The sequence below is a fragment of the Carlito syrichta genome, unplaced genomic scaffold (genome assembly GCF_000164805.1).
Source record: "Carlito syrichta isolate Samal-C Ts95f unplaced genomic scaffold, Tarsius_syrichta-2.0.1 Scaffold305756, whole genome shotgun sequence".
Taxonomy (NCBI): Eukaryota; Metazoa; Chordata; class Mammalia; order Primates; family Tarsiidae; genus Carlito; species Carlito syrichta.
Window position 1 is genome coordinate 876,156 of NW_007249852.1, and position 13,299 is coordinate 889,454.

Below are 13,299 nucleotides of genomic sequence, written 5' to 3' on the forward strand. Positions count from 1 at the left end.
AAAAAAAAAAAAAAAAAAAAATTAGAAACAGTAAGTAAAAGATTCACCATCTGATATACTCACTTTCTGTTTATGCTGCTGCAAGAGGTTGTCAAGGTTGTGACGCCTTTTATAGTTAAAGTAGAAGTTTTTACATTGAGCTTCACTTTTAGTTCCCACCATTTTGGCAATTGCTGCCCAGTTACGACCATGTTCTACTAGACCTATATTTAAAAACAGATCAAATATTAACTGAACAGTCACCTGATCAAGCAAGATAAATAATAAATCAACTTATTGTATTTATAATCACCAGCACTAAAAATGTGTTTTCAATTGTGTATTACATACTTCAATTTTGCCTAAACACATAGTTTACAGAAGGGAGCATAACTTTTTTTTTTTAAGAGACAAGGTCTCACTCTGTCACTAAGGTGGAATGCAGTAGAATGATCACAGTTCACTGTAGCCTGCAACTCCTGACCGCAAGTAAATCCTTCTGCCTCAGCCTCCCAAGTAGCTGAGACTACAGGTGTGTACTATAAAGCCCAGCTTATTTTTTTAAAATTTCTCTACAGAAATGAGTTTTGCCATGTTGCCAAGGTTGGTCTCAAACTGATGGCCTCAACTGACCTTCCCACCTCAGCCTCTGGGATTTATAGGTGTGAGCCACTGTGCATAACCTTCAATTTTTAAATAACAAAAATATACTTTATATCAATATTCATTCCAAAACAATTTCAATAGTATATAATATCAACTTCCCTAAGAAAGTGAAGATAACCTACTTGTTCTCTGATAACATGACATTCAAAATAAAACTATAGATAGACCGGGCTTGGTGACTCACACCTGTAATCTCAGCACTTTGGGAGGCCGAGATGGGAGGACTGCTTGTGCCTAGGAGTACAAGACCAGCCCAGGCAACACAGTGAAACTTCATCTCTACAAAATATCAAAAAAATTTGTTAGGCATGGCGGTACATGCCTGTATTCCCAGTTTCTCAGAAGGCTGAGGTGGAAGGGTCATGTGAGCCCAGGAGTATGAGGTTGCAATGAGCGGTGATTAAGCCACTGAACTATAGCCTGGTCAGCAGAGTAAGACTCTGGGGAGAAAAAACTGTAGAGAATCTCAAATCCCTCAAAATTGAGCATCTTAAGGCAAACAAGGGGTATCTTGTTGGGCAGTACACTATCCAAAAAAACTCTTAAAATTACTGCTTTTATTTAACTTTTTGGAAGAATTTTCTTTTTTGTCCCCCTCCAATTAAAAAATATTAGTTCTATCTCACTTATCACCAGTAGAAACAAAAACCAAAACCTGAGAAACCTAAACTAATCTAATTTACCTTTTTTAGCAACTTCCATTTCTTCTTCTGTCCATCGAGAGGTTTCCACAGGTTCTGTAGAAACTGAAATAAAAAAGAATTCAATCAGGCAGAGAAAAAGTTAAATTCTTCATTCAGATCAACCATATAATCTATAATCTATTCATCGGCTATAAAAGGCTGCTTAAAACACTTGGTGAAAGAAACTATGGAAATAGGATGGTATCAGCCTGTCCTCCACCAAATTAGAGAAAAAAACTCAATACTTCACGCTATGACCCTTCTCATTGTTTTTAAAAGTTCCACTAGGCGTAGTGGCTCACACCTACAATTCCAGCACTTTGGGAGGTGAGGCAAAAGAACTGCTTGAGCCCAGGAGTTCGAGAACAGTCTCTACAAAAGAATAGCAGGACCTAATTTCTACCGAAAAAAAAAAAATCAAGAAAATAGCCAGGCGTGGTGATGTTCACCTGTAATCCCAGCTACTTGTGTGCTGAGGCGAAAGGATCATCTGAGTCCAGGTGATTGAAGCTGCTGGGAGCTGTGATCGAGCTACTGCACCCTAGTCTGGGCAAAAAGAGTTAGACCCAGACTAAAAAAATTAAAAAAAAAAATCCATCCATGTCTACATTTTAAAAATATTTTTAGCTTATCTCTGAATAAGGAAGGCCTCCCTTGCCTAATGTCTCTGCACTTAGTAGATCTCTACCCCTCCTCTCCTGCAGTGTGAAAAGAAGAGACAATCCTTCTGTTTCCTGCCTAGACATAATTCTTTCTCCTCTTCTCTGAACCCTCATCTCATCATAACTCCTGGAGACACTTTTGTTCATTCCTGAGTGTCTGACATCCAGTAGGCACAAATGGACGATGAACTAAATACTTTTACCTTAGAAATAAAACTGAGAAATTCAAATACCAAGTGAGCCCATGCTATATTTCCTAGTACCACCATCCACCCAATCACTTGAATCACTAACAGGCTCCTGAGACAAATTTTTGAATCCTCCCTGCCATTTGCCACTCACATCCAATAACATGTATCAACTGTAATCTCCTGAATGCATCTCCTCCTTGTCTGGGTCACTCCATACATAAAGATATCCTTCTAGCTGGATCCTCTACCTCTAGCCCTTACCTGTCTAACCTGACCTTCACAATTGCCACCAGAGCTATCTTTCTAAGACGCAAATCTAATCATAGCAATCCTCTATTTAAAAGTCTCTGCAAGTTCCCTACTTTATAATAGTTCAAAAAAGTCCCATTATAATCTGCCCCCAGTTAATCTTTCATCCTCTGTCTAGTTAGTCCCCCACATCATTCTTGCCATTCCCTGAATTTGCATTTTCTTTTATACTTCATGTTATGATAAAATTGGTACCAATGAACCACCAATGGTGGTCCTAATCATTAATATAATCTTTTTATAAACTAATGAGATAACAGTAAGAGCAATATGCTTGGACTCTTTGGCCCAGTATTCCCTTGCCTAAGAATTTATTCCTAAATTCCTAATTTAACAGAAGGAAAATGCTATGTGAATAAAGATTTTTTTTTTCATAATGGTACTATCTATGTTGGTGTTAAAAGGGGAGGAAGAAACAGCCTAATCAGTCAGCAATAGAGTAATGGCTAAACAAATCATGCCTCAACTTTATACAGCCATTAACAAAACAAAAATGAGGCTGGATATAGTGGTTCACACCTGTAATCCCAGTACTTGGGGAGCCTGAGGTGGAAGGACTGCTTGAGCCCAGCTGTTCGAGATCAATGTAGGCAATATAGTGAGACCTCCTCTCTACAAAAACATACAAAAATTAACCAGGCTTGGTGACCCAGGCATATTGTCCTAGCTACATGAGAGGTTGAGGCAGAAAAACCACCTGAATCCAGGAGGTCTAAGTTTCAGTGAGACATGATTGTGCCACTATGCTCTAGCCTGGACAACAAAGTGAAACCCCGACTCAAATCAAAGAAAATTTTTAAAAAATGAAGACCATTTGGAAATTAGCAAATATTTATGATATATATTAAGTTAAGACATCAGAAAAGTAACAAGCAAACTAGGATTACTACTAAGTAAAAAAAGAAAAATAGCTGTATTAGGGTAGCAAGATTGTGTCTGATGATCTTTTTTAAAAGACTTTGATATTAAAATTTAAAGAATTTAAAGACCACACTTCAGAATTATTTCTAGGTTGCCAGTATTAGTGGTCCCTCTTGCCCAACCCTTCAGACAGAATTCTAAACAAAATTACAACCTATTCATGCCAATCTCTTCTACTCACTGGGTTCTGGTGGCGGTGGCAAAGGTGGTGGGGGCTCTTCGGTGGCCGCTGCAGCCGCAGCATTAGCAGCTGCAGCTTCATTCGTCATGGACCTGGTTATCCGGCCCTTGCGGCGGCCCTGACTGTTGGCAGTCTTTCGCCCCCGGGGTGTGGCCTGTTCTCGCTCCTCAGGTTCTTCTGCTGTTCCTTCCATCTTATCCTTTTCCTTGGTATTTTCTCTAGATATAAAAACAAATAAAAACTTATGTTATTGAATAGTATACATATTATCAGGCTAGACACGGTGGCTCACACCTGTTATCCCAGCATTTTAGAAGGCTGAGCTGGGAAAACTGCTTGAGTCCAGGAATTTGAGACCAGCCTGGACAACATATCAAGACCTTGTCTCGATAGTTAGATGGATGGATGGATGGATGGATGGATAGAAAGATAGACAGATAGATATATTGCTTTTAAAAAATGAGCTAGGCATAATGGTGCACACCTATAGTCCTGCCTATTTGAGAGGCTGAGGCAGAAGGATCACCTGAACCCAGGAAGTCGAAGATGCAGTGAGCCATGACTGTGTCACTGTACTCCAGACTGGGCAATAGAGTGAAACCCCAACTCAAAAAAAACAAAAAGTATACATACTTAAAAGAAGGTTTTAGTTTTGAAGAGTCTTTAAACAGAAATTGAATAAAACTACCTAATCTCAGTTAATTAAAAAATATATATATGAAAATTTTTGTCATGCCATAGTTGTAAAGAGCTATGATTAGCTAAAATTAAAATATTTCACAAGAACTCTTTTACATGTTAATGTAATTACAATTTACACACATTTTTAATCAACTGATTTGGCCAGATACTGTGGTTCATGCCAGTAATTCTATTACCTTGGAGGCCCAGGGAGAAGCCCAGGAGTTTGAGACTGCCTAGGCAACATAGCAAGACCCCGTCTCTACAAAAAAATAAGAAAATAAGTCAGGCATGGTGATGCACACCTGTAATCCCAGCTACTCAGAAGACTGATGTGGAAGTATCACCTGAGCCTGAAGGATTGCCTGAGTTCAAGAAGTTAAAGCAGCAGTGAGCCATGATCATGCCACTGCACTCCAGCCTGTGCTCCAGCCTGTGCAGCAGAGCAAGACTCAACTCAAAAATTAAAAAAAAACAAAACAATCAACTGACTTGAAATCCAAAACATTCCATGAGGAAATAACAAATGGCAGCAGAAAATCCTTAGACCTGCAATCAAGAGACAACAGGCTACACCAAAAGGCAGGAGTCCTGGGTTTTCCTGCTTTTGCTCTAATTCATCTCATCTAAGAAGAAGGTGAAAAGATCATCTTCATGATAGATGTCTTTTCTGTAGTAATAATCCACAATATTGTTTTATTAAAGCAGACTCAATATTCTAATAGTTCTAATACTAATTATGTGCGAGCAGAGAAATTCGGTTTAATGGTAAGGAAATGGCCTCCAGAGCCAGATTGTCTGTATTCACACCACAGCTCTGTGATTTACAATCATGTGATGGCCTTAAACAAGCTGACTCACCTCCTTGGGCCTCAGTTTTCTCTCTGTGAAACAGGAATATTTGCTTCATAGAACTACTGCCAGGATTAAACGACTTCATTTAAATAAAGTGTACAAAACAGTTCCTGGAACATATAGCATCATATGTGTTTGCCATTATTAAGGCTCATCCTCTCTCAGACTATAAAATGCTTACCATAGCCTCAAGTACTTAGAAAAAACCTTAACAAATGGCAGTTCCTATAATGGATGCTATATTTAAGAATAAGTTACTTAATGTACATTTTTGCAAATGCAGAGTCAATTATTCTTGCTTAATGAAAGATGATTTTTTTCAAATTTTATCTACTTGAAGTAAATACCTTATAGTTTACCAAGTTACTGTTTTCTCCCCCAAAATAAAAAAATACTTCAAGAATAATTATTTCCTCTTCAGTCCTAAAGTGAAGTCACCATGTAACTCTTTCCCTTTACTTCTATATTCTCTTGCCCATCTAATTTCTATTCTACAGGCTCCAGTTAAAGATGTTTTGTCAAAAGTCACTGCGAAATCAAATGACCTCTTCTCAATTTTCCCCACATTAATTAGTCTTTCTGCTGCAAGTGACACTATGGACAAGTCTTCCTTCTATAACCTTTTTAACTTAGCCTTGAAATATCCCTGCTGCTATTCTAGCTGTCCTTCTGAAGACTGTCTTTCTCCTCCGATTTCTCAAGGCTTTCCCATTGAACCTTAGAGCTATGTGAGGTTATCCATTTGCATCAATTCTACTTGGGTGACTCCCAGTCTCTATCTTTGAACTCATCCCCTATCGCTTAAGATCCAGTCTTGCCTTCCCAACTACCTGCTGGAATAGCCACCTGGATTTCCATCAAGACAAACTGAACATGTCTACAACCACGCTCACTCTCACTACTCTGCTTCTTGCTGCATCTAATTTTCTAATCATATGTTGTCATGAATACCACCATATTCATAATCATATGCAATATTTACAGGTTTGACATCATCTTTAACGCTTTCCCTTTTCCTTTTCTTCCTATATGTGATCTAACAGCAAGCAATGGCTACTTCAACTCAGTAAAGTTTATTCCACTAATTATACCATCTCTAATTCTACTATCACTGTATGTATTCAGTACCTCAGTACCCCAATCCTGGTCTTTCACAAAGGCCTCCCTGACTCTTAAGTCTCTAATCTATTCATTCCGCACTACAAATGGATCAATATTCTGGCATGATAGCTTTGGCAACAAACCACTCCATCCATTCTAATCCCTACCTAATTATTCCCATACAAACCCACAACATAGCCTCCGGAATGAAATCTAATATTTTAGTGTTTAAACTGCAGGCACAAATCACTATCCCTGCCTAATTTATTTTTTGTAGAGACACGGTTTCACTATGTTGCCTAGGCTGGTCTTGAACTTCTGGGCTCAAGCAGTTCTTTTACCTCAGCTTCTCTAAGTGCTGGAATTACAGGTATGAACCACTGATCTGGCCTTAGCTTTTATTGAGGCTCTTCATAATCTAACCCCAATCTACCTTCCACTTGCTTCTTCACACACATTATGTTACAGTGTAATGAAATCATGATCTGTCACTTCTGAAAGCAGCATAGCTATTCATGCTGTCCTCTCTACTCTACCCATATTACCCACTAGCAGTCCTCTAAACTAACCAGACAGAGTAACCTCTACCTCTTCTCAATCTCTCAAAATATCTTATTGGTTCTCTAATTTTTTACTTCTAGATTTTTTTTTTCTTTCTGTTTTAAAACAGTACTTGTACCTTGTCTGGTTTTCCCCTGGTAGATTATAAAACACCTGGGAACAGTATTTATCTTACATATTTTTGCATCCTCCAAAAGACCTAGTTCACACAGATAATAAATGAATGTTTGCTAAATAATTTAGAAATTTCAAGAAAAAAGTCAACTCAAGATATGGCAGTTCCACGTGAGAAAAACCATTAGCTAGGACTATAATAAAATTTTTTATTATAAAAACTGTTTATGGCCAGGCTCGGTGGCTAGCCTGTAATCCCAGCACTTTGGGAGGCCGAGGCAAATGGCTTGCCTGAGCCCGCGGGTTCGAGACCCGCCCAGGCAACTTGACGAGACCTTGTCTCTACAATAAATCAAAAACTAGCCAGGCATGGTAGTGCGTGCCTGTAGTTCTGGCTCCTTGGAAGTCTGAGGCAGAAGGATCGCCAGAGCCCAGCGGGTAGAGGTTGCAGTGGCCAGGAGCGTGCCACTGCACTCCGGTCTGGGAGACAGAGTGAGACTCCAACTCAAAAAAAAAAAAACCGTTTATAATTCCTTTCTAGGTAGCTTCCTAAAGTATATAATTAGAATGGCGTGAATATCTGACTCTTTTAAAACCATGTTAAATGACTTAGCCTGCTTTACTTGCCACAAAACTGGTAAACCTAAAATATTTCCAAGACACAGTAAAGATTAAAAAGAAACAAACCACTGAAACAATAACCTGGATAAATCTCATAGTAAAAGAAGCCAAAAAAAGACTGGATACTATATGATTCCATTTATATGTAATTCTATACATATAATGGGGAGGAGAAACTAACTGCAAAGGAAGCATACAGGAACTTTTTGAGGTGATGGAAATGTGCTGCATCACAATAGTGGTAATGTTACACAAGAGAATATGATTGTCAAAACACATGAATGTTTACACTTAATAAATGTATACACTTAAAATTGATGAATTTTATTCTACATAAATTATAAAGTTAGTCCTTGGGAGGAAAACAACCAAGATTGAGCCCTCACTCCACCCTGCCCCTATATATACACACAGAAGTATTAATAATAACTGTCTCTCAATGGCAGAAGCATAGGTTAATTTTTCACTTTATTTTCCTGATTCTCTATAATGTACAAGAATAACTTTTATAAATAGAAAAACTGCCACAACAAATGATGAACTCTTATTTTCTTTATTTCTACTTATTTATATATTTGTTTATTTATTTTTGAGTTGGGGCATCTCACTCTGGAGTGAGGTGGAATGTAGGCTAGAATGCAGTGGAATGATCATAGTTTACTACAGACTTGACATCCTATGTTCGGATAATCCTCCTGCCTCAGCCTCCCTAGTAGCTGGGACTACAGGCACGCTACTACACCTGGCTAATTTTTTTTATTTTTTGTAGAGAAGTCCTGATATGTTGCCTAATCTGATCACAAACTCCTGGGTTCAAGCACTTCTCCTGTCTCAGACTCTCAAAGTGCTGGGATTACAGGCATGAGACATTGTGCCCAGTCAAGAAAAACTCAATTTTATATGATAAATAGAATCAATAAACCTGAAATATAAGATATATAAATGGAAACTCTACCTCTCTCAGCATTTTTACATTATCTAATGTACACTATCTAACACCCAAAAGAGATCCTGCGGAATCTTTCAAATCAAAGATTAAACTATATTCAATAGACCTTGGTAACAAGTATATATTACAGCAATTTATCTCTCTTCTGAAAAGTAGTAACTCAAGACTGGCAAATAAGTTCATCAAGTCAAAAATTTTATTTACTGGACCTTAATCATGTCAACTTAATCATGAATGGTCGAAGCATACATCCCACTAATTATTTTATATAAAATTTCAACAGATTCAATTTCATTGCTGCAAAATAATTGTAACGTTTAACTCTAATTATTTAACTCACTTAGAGTCCTCCTTCTCATCTTTTTCTTCTTCATCTTTCTTTTCTTCTTCTTTTTTTTCCGTTTTTTCTGTTTTATCCTCTTCTTTTTCTTCTACTTTTTCTTCTTGTGAGGGTCGGGCAATTTGCTGCTAGAATGAACCACCATTTGTAAAATTCAAAGGTAATAGAAATAGTACCTCAAATTGTGATGACAAGTATCTATTCTAAGAATTTTTTAATGATTACTAATAATTTACAGTATAATTGATGGCCATGTACTAAAAATCAATCTAGCACTTTTTAATGTATTCTAAATGTATTGCTTAAATGGGTCATAACACACATACATACACACATACACATAAATGCTCATAGTGTTTGGACCTATCAGTCAAGTAAAAATGTTAAGATCCACTTATGAATCTGAAGTTAGTAACTTTTTTGTTTTTTGTTTTGAATTGGGGTCTCACTCTGTCACCCAGGCTGGAGGGCAGTGGCATGATCACAGCTAACTGCAGCCTCGACCTCCTGGGCTCAAGCAATCCTTTTGACTCAGTCTCCCAAATAGCTAGGACTATAGGCACACACCATCACGTAAGCCTTTTTTTTTTTTTTTTTTGTAGAGACAGGGCCTCGCTACATTGCCCAGACTGGTTTCAAACTCCTGGGCTCAAGCAATCTTCCTGTGTCAGCCTCCCCAAGTACTGAGATTACAGGCATAAGCCACTATGCCCAGCTGGTTGCAAGACCCATATCTATAATCTGTCACTCAAGCAATCTAATTCTATCTTAAAATTTCATAACCCATACATAATTTATCAAACTACTCTCCTAGTGTTAAATTTTAACATACTTCCAATTTTTTCATCATTATGGATAATGCTATAAGAAACATCTTTGTGCGTTTACATATTTTGGGGAAATATCCATTAATGGGATAGCAGACAGGACGGTCGTTACTAAGATTGAAGCGAAAAACACTAAAGATATAATAAAGTGAAAAGAAGTAAAATCCTCAAACATTTCTAAGCTGGGCAGTCAGATTATGAACCCTTTTATCTTTGAAGTCTCATTTACCAAAATTGTGACTCTAAAAGAAAAAAGTGAAATCAAATTTGCATTGAATATTATTATACTAGTCCCTACTCTTATCTGCAGTTTCACTTCCCAAGGTTAACCATGACCAAAAAGAGTTGAGTGCAGTACAACAAGATTATTTGAAGAGACCACATTCATGTAACTTTTATTACAGTATATTGTTATAATAGTTCTATTTTATTTATTTACTTATTTTTAAGTGAGAAAGCAGGATTTATTGAGGACAGAAAAGCTCCAACAGTGGGAGGGGACCTGAAGGGGTTGCCCATTCTGTTTTATTCTTAGTTATTTTTTTAGCCTTTTACTGTACCTAATTTAGAAATTAAACTTTATCACAAGTATTTAAGTATACAAAAAAAATCATAATACATAGGATTCAGTACTATCATGGTTTCAAGCATCCACTGGGAGTCTAGGAATGTTACCCCAACTTACGTGGATAAGGGAGGATATATTTAATTCAGAAATCAAGCCTGTATAACTAATTAGGACTAAAGCATCTTTACAACACAGGCCAGCTGGTGCACATCTCCCTCCATTCCCCACATTCTTCTTTGTGGCTATGGACTCACCTAGTCTAGTAAAGTTCTATATATCCTCTGAGATTCAATTCAAAGTGTTACATTTCCTATGAAGCCTTTCTTGATTCCCATGGAGGAACTCTGAGCCCTGTTTCCTTCCCTGTCACAGGTCCATACATGCTTGGAGCACTATTACTAAGTGGCCTACTGTCTGTTTATCAGATCCAATTCAGCTTAACATGTTATCATCTCATCAAGGATAAGAACCCAATTTTTCTCATCTAAGCATTCTCAGCTCCCAAGAGTGTCTGATCATGATAGGTGTTTGCATATGTTGGATATAGTAACAATCAAATTCCTTCATTCCGGTTATTTGAAAAGTTTTAATCCTCCCATCCCAAACTTTCATTTGGATACAAGCTAATGTCAATCTTGCTTCATGATAATTCTACTTAATCTCCTACCTGTTCCTTTCACCATAAAACATGGAGTTAACTCATTTGTTTTAAGTAAAATTTCCCTTAATTCTATATAGCTTTCCAAAGACTTTTACGGATTCACCAAAACCAAAACTTGATTTATTCCTTAGGATAATGAAGTCCTGGCTGGGCATGGTGGCTCATGCCTATAATCCTAACACTTTGGGAGTCCAAGGCAGGAGGATCACTTGAGCCAGGAGTTTGAGACCAGCCTGGGCAACAAAGCGAGACCTCATCTCTACAAAAAGTAAAAAAATTAGCTAGGCATGGTGGTGCATGTCTGAATAGTCCAGCTACTCAGAAGGCTGAGGCAGAAGGATCACCTGAGTCCAGGAGGTTGAGGTTACAGAGCTGTGCTCATGCCACTGTACTCCAGCCTGGGTGACAAAGTCAGACTTCATCTCTACAAAAAAATCAAAAAATTAGCTGGGCACGGTGGCACACACTTGGAGTCCCAGCTACCTGGGAGGCCAAGGAAGAAGGATCGCATGAGCCCAAGAAGTTAAGGCTGTGATGAGCCGCGATCATACTATTGCACTCCAGCCCAGGCAACAGACCCTGACTCAAAAACAGTAAGACCCTGACTCAAAAACAAAAACAAAATAACAAAGATCTTATTCACCTCCCAAAAGGAGGTCCTACATTTTGCCTTCCTCTAATCCATGAGGGAAGAAGAAACTATATCCTTTTTGATCCCTACTGCCACTTACAGAACTTTGCCAAACTGTGATAATTTGAAAACATTTCTTTTTTCTTAATATTTCATAAAATCTTCCTATGATGACTTTCTCTCTGTTTTGGTGTTATGGATTGACTTCTCGAATACTCCCTAGAATGTATAAATTATTTTATCACATGGCTCATTATGCCTTGATATTATTCTTTAGATTTCAAAATGCATGTCAGTAACTTCAAATATTTACCACTCAGTCAACATAATATTCCACATAATACTTACAGGTCATGCCCAATAAACTCCCCACAGGGGAAATCACAATTGCTTCATCATCAATGGGCACTGCTTTACCTCCCAGACCCTGAAATTAGAAAGCCTTCTCTCCAACTACAACCATCCATCCCACATCTTCAATGTTGCTGATTCTGCTTTGTGTTCATCATATCCTTCAATCCTCTATTGTATCAAATTTTCAGAGTCCATCAAGAAGAACTGTATCAACTATTCCACTTGCTAAACCATGATTCCCTAACTTGCTTTATCTGACCTTCCTAATTTCTCACCCTGCCAGTTTCCCTTTCCTTTGGGTATTTATTACTACTGAAGTAAACTGAAAAATCAGGGAGATTTTCAAATTTATGTTTTCAAGCCATTAGTAGGTCTGCTTTACAGTTGGGAATGTTTTATTCAGCTGAGAATCTCTAGCACACTAAAGTGGTCACAAGACCTGTTTAAATGCTAATAACCTCAGCCCTACCACATATGTAGCATCCAGTTGTCACTCTGACCCAGTAAGTTGATATAACAATGACAAAGCTTGTCTTTGCCGAGCAAGTGAGCTGTATAACCCAGAAAATGGTTTGTAGCCTGAAGATATGATGGGGTCGTGCCAACTCAGCACAAGATAAGGAAAAAGGTTCACTGTTCTCTTAGACTTGGAAGACATAAATAATCTTACTTTCCTATATTTTCTGCTTCTAATGACAAGCAGAGCTTCAAAAAAAGTAAGAAATTAGCATATCCCCTCATGCCTGAAATCCAGTCAACAGCTAACTTCATTCCCTTTCCCTGGTGCTAGAGACTGAGAAGCAACCATAGCACCTGTTTCAACCAGTCAATTCAAAGAAGGCAGCTCTCAGCTCTGCAGCAAGTGTGGAAATGATCCAAAGAAATTTACAAATTGCCCGATTAGAGCCTGCAAAAGTATGTGGCAACCTATTCAGCAGAACCTCACACCACTCTGTATACTGACTAGGCAGCAGTAAATGTCGAGGAAGTCCAGGCAGTAGCAACTGGTGATGTAACCTCTGAGGGGCAATATGCATAAAGACCTATCACAACTGCCACTAACATTAAAGAAAGCAAGAAATTACCTCTGGTTTAACAAGAGGTAGTTAGAACTGTTTCAGGCAAATCTGTAAAGAGAATACCAATTTATGTGGTCTAGGATGAAGGTTATAGGTTACATCCCTTAACCATTTCAGCAGGCAGGCTAGAGTAGAATAGGTCCACACTTTCAAAAAGAAACCTTTCTAAGAGTTCCCTGAAAAGACCCAGGCATTCCCAATGGCTCCTTGTCCAGGCTGACCTCTCTCTTGAAACCCAACACTTAAAAGTCAATAAAACAAGTTTAGTCGGGGTCGGTGGCTCAGCCTGTAATCCCACGCCTTTGGGAGGCTGAGGTGAGTGGATTGCCTGAGCCCGCGGGTTCGAGACCCGCCTGGGCAACTTG

General features: G+C 38.2%; 1 protein-coding gene across 8 annotated transcripts in view; it reads right to left on the bottom strand.

Moving 5' to 3' along the window:
- The window catches only part of NCOR1 (nuclear receptor corepressor 1), a 147,778-nt gene that overhangs the window by 80,689 nt on the left and 53,790 nt on the right, over positions 1-13,299 (bottom strand). For 6 of the 8 annotated variants that reach the window (XM_021714774.1, XM_021714776.1, XM_021714773.1 and 3 more), the window contains 4 exons: positions 8,815-8,942; positions 3,593-3,810; positions 1,329-1,391; positions 64-203 (listed from right to left, as the gene is read on the bottom strand). In XM_021714774.1, coding sequence (XP_021570449.1) covers positions 64-203; positions 1,329-1,391; positions 3,593-3,810; positions 8,815-8,942 — 549 coding nt within the window. The remainder of the gene's footprint in view (positions 1-63; positions 204-1,328; positions 1,392-3,592; positions 3,811-8,814; positions 8,943-13,299) is intronic. The other 2 variants (XM_021714775.1, XM_021714772.1) reach the window with 1 other exon arrangement.